The sequence below is a fragment of the Crinia signifera genome, chromosome 8, assembly GCF_055691185.1.
Source record: "Crinia signifera chromosome 8, ASM5569118v1, whole genome shotgun sequence".
Lineage (NCBI taxonomy): Eukaryota > Metazoa > Chordata > Amphibia > Anura > Myobatrachidae > Crinia > Crinia signifera.
In genome coordinates this window covers 146,012,156-146,028,510 of record NC_139224.1, presented here as the reverse complement: position 1 = coordinate 146,028,510, position 16,355 = coordinate 146,012,156, and the positions used below count along the sequence as shown (strand labels likewise).

The window sequence follows — 16,355 nt, the reverse complement described above, 5'->3', positions numbered from 1 at the left end:
TACCTCCACAACAAAGGGAAGATCCGGATCCGGATGTCTAAGAACCGGAGCTGAGACAAACGCTTGTTTTAAAAATTCAAAAGCCCGCTCCACCTGAGGAGACCACTAAGACGCGTCGGCACCTTGCTTGGTTAACGCCACCAATGGTGCGACAAAAGAAGAAAAAGACTGGATAAAGCGCCTATAATAATTGTCAAAGCCAAGAAAACGCTGGATAGCCTTCAAACTGGTAGGACGGGCCCAGTCCACCACCGCTTGAAGCTTCTTGGGGTCCATTTGAAACCCCTGAGAGGAAATAATGTAGCCCAAAAAAGAAACCTGTGTGACCTCGAACTCACACTTCTCTAATTTGGCAAATAATTGATTTTCTCTCAATCTTTGCAGGACCTGTCGAACCTGAGTTCTATGTGTTTTCACGTCTTGTGAAAAAATCAAAATGTCGTCCAAGTACACGACTACAAACTGGCCTAAAAAATCACGAAGAACATCATTGATAAAGTCCTGAAAAACGTCAGGGGCATTAGAGAGACCAAAGGGCATGACCAAGTACTCATAATGCCCCGTCTGGGTACTAAAAGCCGTTTTCCACTCATCGCCTTCCTTGATCCTGATGAGGTTATAAGCACCTCTCAAATCAATCTTGGAAAATATCGTTGCAGACCGCAACTGATCAAAAAGTACAGTAATCAAAGGAAGGGGATAGGTGTTTTTTACCGTGATTTTATTTAAGGCACGAAAATCAATACAAGGCCTTAAGGAACCATCCTTCTTGGCCACAAAAAAAACCCCTGCACTGAGAGGGGACTTTGACGGGCGGATGAACCCCTTTTTTAGACTCTCCTGTACATATTCATCCATTGCCTTCGTCTCTGGGATAGATAAGGCATAAAATCTCCCCTTGGGCAAGGGAGCATTGGGGATAATCTGAATGGCACAATCGTATGGGCGATGGGGCGGAAGGCTGTCTGCTTTCCCTTTAGAAAAAACATCTGCAAAGTCCTGATAAGGGGAAGGTATCCCAGAAAGGGAGACAGACGCCACCAGGACCGAGGTATTAAGACAATGCTGTGTACAGTAAGAGCTCCAATGGGCAATCTGCGCCGAACTCCAGTCGATACTGGGATTGTGTTTAACTAACCAAGGATATCCCAAAACTATGGGAACGAGAGGACAAGAAGTCAAGAGAAACGAAAGTTGCTCCTTATGAAATAAACCTACATTCATAAGGACTGGGGAAGTCTGAAAGGAAATTGCCCCATTGGACAAGATATTCCCATCCAAACCCCGAAGCGTGACGAGACCCTGGAGTTTCAAATGAGGAATACCCAATCTCTGGGCTAAACCAATATCCAGGAAATTTCCGGCCGCGCCACTGTCAATAAATGCCGTGCCGGAAAATTCATTATCCTGAAAGGAAATACAACAAGGAGCTAATACTGAATTGCGAGAGGAAAACAATTGCAGGCCTAAGTGAACCCTCTCTTCGTTCACTTGGCCAAGGCTTTTACTGGCCTATTGGGACAGTTCTTAAGGATGTGCCCCTTGTTACCACAGTATAAGCAAAGGCCAGAACTAAACCTGCGAGTTCTCTCCTCCGGAGAGATACGGGTTGCCCCGATCTGCATGGGTTCGTCAATCTCCTCCGGACCTAGGACATAAGGAAGGGACCGGGCTTGAACACCCCGTTCTGACCTTCGCTCCCGGAGACGACGGTCAATCTTGATAGCCAGTTCCATAAGTTTATCGAGGGAACTAGGAACAGGGTACTGGATTAAGCTATCTTTGATGATGTTGGACAGGCCACAGCGAAATTGACTTCGTAAGGCAGCATCATTCCACCCGCAATCATTTGACCAACGGCGGAATTCGGTACAGTATACCTCCGCGGGATCTTTCCCTTGTTTAAGGGCTCGAAGATGAGTCTCCGCAGAAGCCTCTCTATCGGGGTCATCATACAACAGTCCTAATGAACTAAAAAAGTTGTCAATCGAAGACAGAACTGGACTGTCTGAAGGAAGCCCAAATGCCCATGTCTAAGGGTCCCCCTGTAATAACGACATGATCAGGCCTACTCGTTTAGTTTCTGAACCGGAAGACTGGGGTCGGAGCCGGAAATACAATTTACAACTCTCCCTAAAGTTGAAAAAAGCCCTCCGATCCCCAGAAAATCGATCGGGAAGGTTTACCCTAGGTTCTGCCATCCCAGGATCGGGAGGAGGCGTCCTCTGCTCTTGGGAGGCAACTTTCAGGGACAGGTCCCGGACCATTTGGGTCAACCCCTGAAGTTGATCCGAAAAGGTCTGGGAGGAGGGATTCATGATACTTAAACGGCAACTCTAAACAGAAGTTGGTTATATAAAGCCTTTTTATATGACCTGTTGGGCCGGTTATAATGTTACGTTTGCCGTAAGGCCTGGAGTATAGGTAACGGGAGATGGGGGAAGGGAAGTCAGGCGTGAGCCCATAGCCGGGACCGCCGGTCAGGACGGCCACAGCAAAACTTACGCTGACTCTGTTGAGAACCCCGGGCAGATGACAAATCCCTGCGGGAACTAGGCTTCACCTGTGGCCGCCGCGTCCGAAGGAGCGAGTTAGGCCCGCTCCAAACCCGATGCAGCTAGGCCTATGTGTGGACAAAGGATAAGGGATCGCCAGGGGTAACTCAAAAGGATAACTGTCTACAGGACCTGGCTGGAAACAAACCCCTGTCTGCCGGCACCTGGCCAAAGACGGGAGTGTGACCTCGTCGCAAACACCTGGGATGTGAAACGGGGAATCACCATAAAACAAAAGAGTACAAGGAAGCGAATCCCCAAAGCAAACACAGGGGAAGGAATAACGGATGCCCTGCCTAGCACCTAATGACTAAATGGAAGAGGGGACAGATAGAGAAGCTGTAAGCAGTATAGGAACATAAACACACGCTGGGCCCACGGCGGGGCTGTTCCAGCGTCCCGCAAGGGGAACTGGACGGGAGTAACTGCTAAGGCAATGAATAAGGAGCTTGGCAGCTCCACAAGGAAAATATACCAGGCTCCACGGGAGCACTTACGTGACCCAGGGAGGCACTCAGCAAGACCAAAAGGGAGACCCTTGGAGCAGTCCAGAAATGGGTCCCACAAGCAGGACAGGCAGGCACCACCAAGGAGCAGGACCAGGGAAGAGAGGCTGTGGGAAGCGCTCAGGACCGGGATCACAGTACAAATTTGTTCTCAAAATGGGCAAAACCACGTGCACTGCAGGTGGGGGCAGATGTAACATGTGCAGAGAGAGTTAGATTTGGGTGGGGTGTGTTGAAACTGAAATCTAAATTACGGTGTAAAAATAATGCAGCCAGTATTTACCCTGCACAGACACAAAATAACTCCCTCAAATCTAACTCTCTTTATACATGTTACATCTGCCCCACCTGCAGTGCACATGGTTTTGCCCATTTTGAGAACAAATTTGTACTGCGATCAGATCTGAATAAGGGCCTCTGTCGGGTGTCCGTACACTGCTGTGAGATGTCGCAGGCAGTGTATGGGCACCTTAAGTATCATGACATCTGTAGAAAACTATGGGGGAAATTTACTTCTTATTTAACACCTTCTAGAAGATAATAGATAATATCTGATTGGTTGCCTATAGCAAAATCCCATCTGAAATAGAACTCTCACCCTAGTAAATGTACCCCTATGACTTAGTATACGTAGCTATCAGATTGTGGGCGGGTACACATACCCCTCCAATGCACTCTCCGTGACCGACAACAGACAGTTGGAAGGGGAGTCCATCGCAGGGCATCTCGAGGAAACGGCCGGAGCCGGTGACATTAGTCCTGGGCTTGCTACGTTCTGGTTGTTGGAACAAAAAGAATACAACCCTGGGAGTTAAAGAAAAAAATTGAATGAATACTTTGAATTCATCATAACTTTCAACAAAAAAAATAGAAGATACATATTACTAAATCAAAACAGCATCGTACAAAGCGGGCAAATCACATGTAACAGTTCCGTTATAATTCCCACCCTTACCCTGTGTGTTATTTTGTGCTAGTTAACTTTTTTGGCCAATAAAAATGTCCTCTTATTGAATACCGCAATAATAATCAGCGGTCATAAATCACAGTATTTTATTGACTTGAAAACAGATCGCATGCAATTGCCACTCATGAATAATGCATCTAATGGTCCTTCAGTACTTATAGCTGTGTGTATTACTATTATTGTCACTTCCCACATACTATGTTCTTGTTACCAACTGCACTGGTTAAAGACAGTCTCCCATACTGCTCTTGGTGGCTATCCATCCCCCGAAACCTCATAGTACATGTTAGAAACCATTTTTTTAATTGTTTATTTATGCAAATAGGATGCACAAGCATCTTCTGTTGATTAAAATGAAAATTGATTTACAACATTGCCGAATACAAGTCACTCAATTAAACACAGCTCTAATTATGTCTGACTTTATACAGCTTTCCAACTCTTCCAACTGTTATATTCTTCAACTAGGAGGAGAGCTGTTTAAGAGCAACAATATATTTATTTTTTAGAGGCTGGGACTGGGTTATGTTGCAGGAGATGGGCGGTGTGTGTGCAGTGCGGCATCCGATTGAACAGCAGCTGCGGCAATCCAACAAATGTATACATTTATACCCCAGCAGCTATTATATCTGCAGCCTGCTACTTCCAGTTTATAATAGACTAGTAAGCCCGATCGAAGCAAATGCTTCGAAAGCTAGCCTGCTACTTTGTGATTGCCTCTCTGTTTGTGCATGCATGAGAGAGAAAAAGAGATGTAGTTTCACTTGATGCCAACAGATGGCAGTGTTTCAGAGACACACAAACGGACACCAGACATATAGATGATTCTTCCGCCTTCAGCAAGCTTTGATTGCTTTGAACAAATGTGCTACAAAGAAGCGATGCCCCAACCTGTCTGCAGACTGCCTTACCCAACCGACTGATACTGATAAGCATAGACACTCGATGTGCCTGCACTGACATCACAAATGTCCTTATGTGATGTCAGTCAATGGCGGTCCCTGTAGCAAGTGTACGGGCAGTGGTAAAGTTGCCCGTGACACAGCCAGATGCGCAGATATATCTGAAGGTATACTGGGCATTGGCTGTACTGCAGGGTTGCAGCAAAACGTCTGAACGACATTGTTCACCCGATATGATCCCATTTTGAAATATCACTAATATCGCACCCAGATCACACTGTAAATCAGATCACTGATAATTCGAGTTACTATAACCCAGCACCACCCACTGTACTTATCCAACTAGGATCAGCCAATTGACCTAGAGGCGGTATTCTGCAATGAACCCTGGGGCATTAGGTCATTTAGCGGGTGCAGCAGAATAACCAACTAAAAAAAATAGCGGCTCCAAGAAAGGAACTCAGATAATTGTAGCTGTTGGTGTGAGGGGTTTGGCAACAACAATAAGATCGGAGTTCTCCTCAAAACTATATATATAACTGTTCACATTCCAGTTTCTTACTCACATACAGTTAAATATAGTTTTGCTTGTTTGTTGCAAAAAAACACTGGCATAATGAAATGCCTGAGGCGGTTCTCTGCACATAAATGTGGTGGTTTCTTTGGAAAAATACATGTTTTCGACTGCAGGATAAACCCTTATTGTTCCTGGTAAAATCTGTCCTCATTGCCAGTGAGCACATATAGAGCTCACCTCTAACTCCCCGGCAATATGGGGTTAACTGATTTATTAAGCTGAGGAGAGCTATTTACAATCGTGATTAATGGCAACAACACAAATGCTTGTCCATCTGTGTGTAATTAACTGTTTGCAAGCTGCCACATGGTCAGTGAGTGACAGTGTTCTGGCACATTATGTGATCTGGGACTTTGCCGCTGTGTTGCAGCTGAAACATACCTGTCAGCATGTCACATGATCTAGTACCGCTCAGGATCTCATGGGTGATGGCTTTCGCCCACTTCCCTTCCAAGGTATGTTGCATCTGTAAGGAGAACGGTTACTGTGAGAGAAGAGCTGGGACTAGCAACACGGGGCTCACAGACCACAACATAAAGCATGTAATACATTATCAGCAAGCATCTCCGTTCTACTGGGCCTGCTAGAATAATTGTGTTGTCCCATAACATTACATAATAGCTCCTATTATTATTATTGCAAAAAATAACTGATAATATGAGTACTCACCTCCTTCCATTCCTGCCTAAACACAAGGTGCAAAACATCCATTCATAGTGTAGCGGGGATATTTGCTCAGGCATTCGCACACCTGGCAGGTGCCGTTATATGGCTAGCTAAGCAGCACAGCGATTCAACTAGAGTCAGGCCCTATAAGAGGTGGGAACCAGTTACAGATAAAGCCAAGGAGCTCAGATCTGATGGGGGTTCTCTTCATTATCATGCAAGTGATGAGTTATACTTTTACCTTTCTGGCAATTATCCAGAAAGGATTTCATGGAGGAGAAGCAGTAAGGTTCATTGTGCATCAAGGCCTTGACTATTAGTCAGTGGGCAGTAGCAAGGAAGTGGGAGATCAATTTAGGTGAGTGGTCATTGGCACCTTGAAGTGGCGGCATGGAAGGAATGAGGAAAGGAGGACGGAGAGGCTATGGGAAAGGTGGAACCTTAGAGTACTGTGGCCTAATGTGAAAAATGTTCCAATCTTCCCACACCAGCTGGAAGAGGAGGTGAAGGGGCAACATATGGCCAATTTGTCTTGAGTATAATACGTCTATGAACGACCTTATATGGATTATCTCTGATCAGAGTAGATAAACTGAAAGCCATCTTTTCAGTGATGGTTTTCCAATAGTCATCATTTAGTGGAATCCAAAAATGTCCTATTTCCTGTAGTTGGGATGAGCAGAAAGGATGGTCACTTCTGTCCGGCAAATCCACCTCTAGGGTTCCAGAGCAAGTCACAGCGACTTTTCCTTAAACTAAAGGGGCATACACATGTAGAGATCTGTACTAAGCAATTTTGCTAAGCAATTTTTCAGGTGTCAAGATCTCCAATGGAGAGCACATACACACTCAGAGATTTGTCCTAAGCAATTTTGATAAGCAATTTTGCTTAAGCAAAAAAAGGCTGGGTAGTGGTTCAGAATCAGAGATTGCGATCAGTATCTCTCATTCTGTACACACAGACAGATTTGCAGTCATTTGCTAAGCAATTTGACTAGATTGTGACTGCATGCACTGACTTAGTTAGCAAGAGATATTTAATCTCTCGGAGCATACACACGGAGAGATCTGTGCTTACTTTCTAAGCAATCTAGTCAGATTGCTTAGAAAATAGCACAAATTTGCTCCGTGTGTACACCCCTTTACTCTGGAGGTGCGAGAAAAAAAGATGTACTCAGTCCCCTAATAGAATACAAAAGTCCTGTCGGCTCTGGGATAAACCCTGCGCAGTGGGGTTTCTAGATGTCCCAACAGCAGTTAACTCTGCCCCATTTATGTATCTGAAACTCTTCTTCTATTTATTGTTATTTGAGTACTTCTTTACTTTCACGGCGCCACCATGGCGCCGCGCGTCAGAGTCCCCTTGCGGGGCTCGCTTCGCTCGCCCACGCTGCGGGCTCGGTGGCATGCTACGCTCGCCACGCTAATTAAAATCAACTCCATGCCAACATGGATAGTGGAGGTATGAACTATCCATGTTGGCATGGCGTTAACTTCGTTTATTTTACTTAGTTTGTGGCAAACGTAACCCGGAAGTAGCGCGGCGCCATGCTGGCGCCGTGAAAGTAAAGAAGTACCGTTATTTGTTCTGTTATTAACCAGAGGGTACTTGTGTATTATCACGGCGCCCCCGATTTCCATCGCAGTGCATTGTACAACCACAAAATCGCATCGCATGCCATGCCATATGATCGCATGCGATGCGATGAGACGCGATTATACCCGATTTTTAATTGTACAGGCACCCAGACCCAATTTTACATTGTACACCCACCCTGATGGGTAATGATAATGTTAAATACCCCCCCCTATTGTTAACGCCACCCCACTATCAACGCCAAACCGAAGTGTGGCGAGCGGCGGCGGTAAGCGTCCTCCAACCTTTTCATACCCCCACCATCCACGTCGGCATGGAGTTGATCTTATATAGTGTGGCGAGCGCAACGAGCCACCGAGCCCGAAATGTGGCGAGCGCAGCAAGCCCCGCCAGGGGACGCGTAATACTGGTGAAGTAATGCGTGTCCCCTTGCGGGGCTCGCTGCACTCGCCACGCTTCGGGCTCGGTGGCTTGCTGCGCTCGCCACACTATATAAAATCAACTCCACGCCGACGTGGATAGTGGGGGTATGAAAAGGTCGAAGGACGCGTACTGCTACCCCTCGCAGGCTTGCTGCGCTCGCCACGCTTCGGGTTGGCATTGATAGTGGGGTGGCGTTAACAATGAGGGGGCATTTAACATTGTCATTACCCATCAGGGTGGGGATACAATTAAAAATCGGGTCTAGGTGGGCATTTCACAATGAAATCACGTCGCATCGCATGCCATTATAATGGCATGCGATGCGACGCGATATTAAAATTGTACACTCATCCCGGGAAAATCCTCAAATAGGGTCCATCGAATACCTTAATTAGTGGTATGCGATGCGACGGGCGCCATGATAATACACAAGTACCAACCAGAGTAATTGTGGAAATCATTTAGGGCTTTTTTCTTGGCACTTACTGTATTTAACTGCTAACACATGAACTTGCAGTACATGAAGTGGGAGGGCTGGAACAATCTGTAGCCTGTCAAAGAAGGCGTGGCCATTTAATGGTTCACTATTGACGGTTTCCACAATTAAAACTATCAATAGAACACAGTGGCGTAAGTTCATCCCAGTTGCCCGGAGGCAAGATAAGTATTGGTGCCCCCCCCCCCCCCAATAGATAATTCAGCAAGGTGTCTGTTTCCAGTAGGGTCATGGGATCTAATACAGGGTGTGACACTTGCAAAAATGATGTTAGAAGGGGGAGTCAGCCACATTAGCAATATCAACTGCTTTCAATTAACTGATTCAAACTTGAAGGGGAGGAGAGGTGCCCCCTTGGGAGCAGGAGCCCGGCGGCAGATGACTCCATTGCCTCCCAGAGTTTAGGATTTAGCGACTTACAATTTTTTTAAAAAAATCCCATTTCTGTGTCACCATTAAATATGTGTTGGAAAAACATTGGATTTCCACCGATGGTAGGAAAACCATTATCCACCGGTTGCAAAGCATCATTGGTTGAAGTCAATTAGAAGGTTAATACATGTCCTTGCATATCCATATCTGACGGCCGAAGGTATCATACAATTATACTCATAGCCAACCTGAGTATCTAACTTTTAACAGCAGCACCAAGTAGTGATGTGATGGTCCTCTTAAAATAGTCCTGGATCAAAGCTTGTGTTATCCATCCATCCCACCTCTATATAAAACGAAGTTCAGGTCAAGGTTTAGGTGTAGAATTGGATGAAACCACTCGCCCTGAAGCTATTCAATGTACACCAGGGTCTCTTGTTCTCCTTCCAAGGGGACAAAGCCGAAGACATAGACCCAGCTGGATCTAAATTCTTGTGCAGCTCATTCCTCCCCCCCCCCCCCCCGCTTCTAAAGTGAAATCCCAGCTTAAATGAACAAATAGCTAAATAAGTCAGTTGAAAAGCTTCGTTCTATTTAAATGTGGTCAGGCCCCAAGCCAGCAAATGTTTCATATCCAGGCGATTAGTACAAAAGGAATAAGATGGACAGAGAAAGGCAAATATGTATATACTGTATATAGGCTAACTACTCCTTAACCCCGTGAGGTGAAGTACTGCCACTGACCACTTGAGGCCAAATCGCTCCATTAAAAGTGAAAGCAATTTTTGCAGGGACACTGAACTGTTTCAAAGTTGCTGAATATGGAGAGAGGATGCGGTGAAGACAGAGATTGGAGGTAGGAGCAGAGAGGGACTGGAAACGGGATGGAGAGTTAGTGGGCTAAAAACTGTCACAGCTCAAAGTAAAAGTACATTGAAGAAGCCATTATTCTGACTAGTTAAAACTAGTGACAGAGTAATAGGGAAAAAGTGGAAATACCCAATAGAGTATATTTGCCAAGTTCCTGGTAACATCAGGAAAGTATAGGCACACACACCAAGACCAAATGCCAATGTGCAATTGATGATTTTACACCATGTGGTCAGCACAGGGTATTGGGTTTCCGTTTCAGGCAGTCACAGGTTTTGTGTTCTGTACTGCGCGCTGTCCATTTATAGAGACTGGTAGATGGGAAAATCAACCAATGAAGTTCTGTCATTTCTCTACAGCAGTGCTGACAAAATAATACAAGCATCTGATTGGTTGGTGTAGCTTACAGCCCCATTCCCATGCTGTCCCTATTTCAGTGGTTTGTACCTTGTTGCGCAGCTGTTGCTCCTTGACGGTGTGCGCTTTCACGTGTTTCCGTAGTGAGCTGGGGTCTGTGTAACGCTTGCAGCAGCCTGGTATCTGGCAGGCATATGGCTTCTGTGTGAGGAATTGGAAAAAATAGATACACTGTAAGTAAAGGTGCCCACACACTACATCGATTTTTCGGCCTATCCGCTGGTTATCGTCCAATTTATACCGCAAACCATTCGCAATATGTGTTACATTGTATGTAGTATGTGCTGGCTGCCTTACCCAGGGATCAGCAGCCACTGCTGTATTACTAACCTGCCTAGTGCCCAAGCATGGGAGAGATCACTCTGCTTGTCTATCATCTTCTATAAGCCCGCCCCCAACTCCCATTGGCTCACAGGAGTTGGAGGCGGGTTTATAGAAGATGACAGATAAGCAGAGTGCTGTCACCCTTGCTTTGGCGGCTGGCAGGTCAGTGATACACACAGAGGCAGCTGCTAATTCCTTGTTTTGGCAGCACGCGTATATATTACATACAACATCACAAGTATGTGCTCAGCTGCTTCCCCCTGCAATGTGTGGCCAGAGCTGCCGCACAGAGGCAGCAGCAGCCACTGGTAACATGGAAACCATTATTGTAAAATAAGCAGAGCAGCTGGGTCAATAAAAACTGTGTATAAACACAACACACAAGTGTCATGAACATATAACAACACATGTGTACAAATGGTACCCCACCATCTCATTAAATACTATAACATGACTGAGGGTGGACGCTAATGCACACACAACTGCCACGGTGGTAATACGCAAATACAGGTCTCAGCGTACCCCTTGTCTACCAGCATGCGCCAGACCGTGCAAGCCCTGAGATGCCTACTTCCAGTGCCTGTGTACTGTGCAACTCCGCTGGTGGTTCTGGGTACTCCATCACTGGCGCACCATCGCCTTCACCAGCCAATGGCAGTCACAATGTCTGAAAAGCCTCTGAACATGGCTTCTGTGGCTCTGCGTTTGGGAAAGCAGCCACGGTTACTGACACGGCTGTGACATGTCCATGAGACGGCTTTTCCTGTGTTCACTTCATGCAGCACGCCAGCCACCACTCTTATGGTACTGCACCGCCAGGCGCCCCAATGGTATTGCAATGCCAGTTTTATGCCAGCTACTCCACATGCAACAGAGGTATCTGCATACAGTCAGGGGAACACATGTGCCATAGGGGTTTTATGGACTATATGAGTATGTGCATTAGCATATAATGGCCACACATCGCCAGTGTGTCCACCTCTGCATTACGCCCCATAGCCGTATACAGGAAATACTGCAGATTATATGAATAATAAACCGCACTTTCAAGTTCTGAGAGCTGCACAAGCTCTCAATGCCTGCAGCCTTGTATAGGTATATTATAACGCTTGCTTTTAAGGGTATGGGTTGACAATGTCTAGGTCAACAGTCAAAAGGTCGACATAGTAAGAGGTCAACACAAGCAAAAGGTCAACATGGAAAAGGGTTGACATGGGCTTTTCATATTTTTGGGTGTCTGTGTCGACATAGGTCGAAATGGACATCCATTAAATGAACTTCGTCCCCCTGCATGCTCCCCTTGCATGCTTTGGGCACGGTGCCTCGCTACGAACACCACACTATTCTATTCGCCCACTGCATAGGCGATGATTCCGTGGGTGCTCCCGGGCCCAAGCTCCCACGGAGAATGACGAGCAGCCACAGCTGGGCCAGCCTGCGAGCGCCGCAGGTGCGATGTGCACCACACTGACTATGGCTGGGAGACCTGGAACGCGAGCTCCCGGCTGCTCCAAGACACTGATTAGCAGCGTGCCTGCGCGCGGGGGGAGGGCGGGACAGACCATGGCCGGCCGCAACATGAGCCCCCGGACAGCAGCGTGCCTGTGGGGGCCAGGGCAAGACCATGGGACAGAGTGAAGCCGCCCCAACAAGCCCGAGCACCCACCAGAAAAATCACAAATCCGTGCCTCTGGCCCACTGGGATGGTAAAGTATAAACATGTCAACCTTTTGCGTGTGTCGACCTTTTGACTGTTGACCTAGATATTGTAGACTTAATGACCACATCCCTGCTTTGAATACTTTTACAATGTAATCTGGGGGTCACAGCTAATGCTACTGTACATCAGTGTGTTGGTGGATGGATAAAGCAATGATGCCACTTATGCCCAGTTATAATTAGTGCCATGACTACTTTCCCAGTGTAACAATATGAGTTCCATGGGAGTCTGACAATGTTAATGTTATTTGCAAATAATAAGGAACACATTTCTGTAAGTAGAAATGATAAATCACTCAACACTTATAAATAGTGGTGCCGAATGTTTAACCACATACTTCATGGTATGCGGATAATGCTCATAATTATAATTATTATATTTATGCATATAACTCCAACATACTCCAAGCACGTGACACCCCTTTCACATCGCACTTTTAAAACGGTATATTGCCGTTTTTTTCCCTTTTTAAAACGTTTAAGGGTGCACTGTGAATGCACCACAGGCAATTTACCGTTTTAAGTTAACTGGCATTTCGAACCGTGTAAAAAGCAGAGTCCTACACGGTTCCTTGCCGTTTTTTGTGCAATGTGAATGTGTGCAGTTTGTCTGAAACGGTATTTCAGGCAAACAACACAAGCACAAGCACTGATAGCCCCCCCCCGGACAACATATATCCCAGCACTTGCCCGATCATGGCTGGAACTTCCTGCAACATACTGTATATCCCAGCACTTGCCCGATCATGGCTAGAACTTCCTGCAACATACTGTATATCCCAGCACTTGCCCGACCATGGCTGCAACTTGCTGCAACATACTGTATATTCCAGCACTTGCCCGACCATGGCTGGAACTTGCTGCAACATACTGTACTGTATATCCCAGCACTTGCTCGGCCAAGGCTGGAACTTGCTGCAACATACTGTATATCCCAGCACTTGCCCCCCCCCCGTTAAAAGACCTCCCCGGGAGCTGGCAGGGGGTCCGTGCGGCGCGGAGGTACCTGTTAAGGGAGAGCCTGGAGGTCCCTGCGCCTGCGGCGCTGAGTATGATGCTGCCGGGGTCCCTGCAGTGAAGTGGAAATAACGCGCTATCTGGAGATAGCGCGTTATTTCCACTTCACTGCAGGGACCCCGGCAGCATCATACTCAGCGCCGCAGGCGCAGGGACCTCCAGGCTCTCCCTTAACAGGTACCTCCGCGCCGCACGGACGAGCACCGGGGATGGCGCTGATCAGTGCATTACACTCTGCCTTGAAACGTGTTCAGATTGAAACGTTTCAACTGCAATGTGTAATGACACTGAACCTGCTTTTAAAACGTTTAATCTGGCCACTATTAAGGCTCTGACCCGTTTTAATTACCGGTTTAAAATACCGGTTTTTAAAACGGGTCTGCGATGTGAAAGTGGTATTACAGTCTCTTTAATCGCTTGATGATGTCTGAATAAGAAGCAGCTTGCAGGCAGCGTATTGCTGTATAATGTAGCCCGGCATCAATCTGGCCAATAGCATTAGTGGCAGCAATAGGCACTCATATACAACACATATATGTTACATACAGTACTGTACCGGATGTGTGTCACTCAGTGGTACAGAAACAAATGATGTAAGAAATAATTTACTTTACCTTTCTGTAGTAATTTACATTTCAGACAGAGAGAGAGAGAGAGAAAAGAAAGACAGATGTCAGTAAGATAGAAGTGTGAAAGTTGCACAAAACATTACTGACACTAACATCATCCACCAATCACATAAGAGGACAGTAGGAAAGAGTTGTGCAGATTATCTATCTATCTATCTATCTATCTATCACACACACACAGAGGCAATCACAAGGTAGCAGACTAGCTTTCAAAGCATTTGCTTTGAGCGGGCTTACTAGTGCTTCTATACTTAGCCAATGTGTGTAGGACAAGTACCAAAGGTACTTATTTCCTAGCACGGCGCCCGCGATTTTGATTGTATTGATCGGGTCGGAAAAATCGCGTAGATTTTTGCATTGGAATCAATGTAAAATGGTCCCTGAGACCCGATTTTACATTGATTTCAATGTAAAAAGCCCCAAAACCCCCCATTTTAATAGAAAACCCCCCACATGTTTTAAATGCCCCCCAATGTTAACGCCACCCCACTATTGATGCCAACCCGAAGCGTGGCGAGCGCAGCAAGCCCGCGAGGGGCGGCGGTACGCGTCCTCCGACCTTTTCATACCCCCCACTATCCACGTCGGCGTGGAGTTGATTATATAAAGTGTGGCAAGCGCAGCGAGCCATCGAGGGGACACTCATAACTTCACAGGTATACGCGTCCCCTCGGAGGACGCGTACAGCCGCCGCTCGCCACGCTTCGGGTTGACATCAATAGTGGGGTGGCGTTAACAATGGCGGGGGCATTAACCATACTTTATAACCATACTCAATGAGAAATTGGCCCATATTGGCCCATTTCCCATTGTCCCCTATGTAAAATCGCGTTGATCGACGTTGACCGACGCGATCAACCCGATTTTGACTTGAATTTTTTTTTTACATTATTCTCTATGGGAAAATCGCGTTGATCGCGTCGGTCGCATCGTGGCCCATTATAATGGGCCGCGATGGACACGATCAACACAATTTTCTCTTTCACCGGCAAATTAGCAGGTGATTGACAGAAAATTGGGTCCATCGCATTGATTGTATGCCTTAAGTACCTTACATTTAAGGCATACAATCAATAAGACGGGCGCCATGCTAGGAAATAAGTACCGTAACAAATTATAATGAATTCTATAATCTGCTCTCCCCTAACAGCTTCCATCCTATATTTAGGTTTCTAAGTGCTGGAACAGGGCAATTTGCATCTCTGTGCTGGGAAAGGGAAGCCAGGTCGTAGCCAGGAGGTTGACAAATCACAGGGGGAGTGGCATTGCAAACGCGTTGTTACCAGTGTGGTGGCCACTCCCCTGATATACAATGCAGAGAATATACTAAGACTATACACAAGGGGGCGTGGCTACAATGACACTACTTAGTGATAATCGCATCATTGGCTGCCTACTTCACCCACTAATAGGGCTGCCCGGTTGCAGCTTGGAGCTGAAATATGGAGATTTGCCTATTGTCTCTGGGACAGGGACTGCAGATGGGCTTCATGATTTCAGGAGCCTCACGGACGTTCCGAGGAGACTAGGTAAGTATGAAATGCATCCCAATGATAACTCGTAGCAAACCAACAGCAAGTATAGACTTACTTTTATCCACGAAGGGTGGAAAAATCATTCGATGAAGAGCGGCCATCCAATGATTTTTCCTCCGTGCGTACGCATGAGAGTGGATGTGTAAGTGTACACATCCGCTCGAATGCTAGTGCGGGGATTCACTCAGCGGTGGGGGGTTCAGCAGGACGGTGTTTACCTGCTCGCTAGGCAGGGAATATACAATGCCTAGCGAGCAGGTCTGAATCGGGCCCTGTATGCAGGGGCACATAGAGGGAGGTGGAGGCCTGGGTATAGTATCCATCCAGGCCCCTCCTCTCCAGCTGGCTGAGCTACAGACTCTGGGCACTAGGGTTACTAGGAGACCTTAGGGCTGTCCCACAGTCTAGTGCACATTTCTCTGGAAAAATGGGCGCCTTGCCATTTTCCCAGTAATTTTCTTAAGACCCATACACACTATAAGATTATCTTTCCAATCTGGCTGGTTGGAATGAAAATCTGGTAATTTTTGGGAGCAAATGACCATGGAAAACAGATAAAAATGGTCATTCATAGAAATTGGTTACATCATTTTTTTGCAGATGACTAATTTTGTCCATTTTAATTTGTTTCCAGAAATGTCCATGTTTTCATTCCAACCAGCCAGATTGGAAAGATAATCTTATAGTGTGTATGGGCTGAGAATGCGCAAAACGCCAGTAAAATGGCCACCACACCATTTTCCCAGTGGTACCTCAGAGACGGTATATATATATAGCCAGTGG

The 16,355-nt window shown here is 46.4% G+C and overlaps 1 protein-coding gene across 1 annotated transcript in view; it reads right to left on the bottom strand.

Annotated features, from left to right (window-relative positions):
- The window catches only part of GLIS1 (GLIS family zinc finger 1), a 163,593-nt gene that overhangs the window by 11,678 nt on the left and 135,560 nt on the right, over positions 1-16,355 (bottom strand). Inside the window, 3 exon segments of the mRNA XM_083157349.1 lie at positions 3,724-3,865; positions 5,889-5,973; positions 10,379-10,489. Coding sequence (XP_083013475.1) covers positions 3,724-3,865; positions 5,889-5,973; positions 10,379-10,489 — 338 coding nt within the window.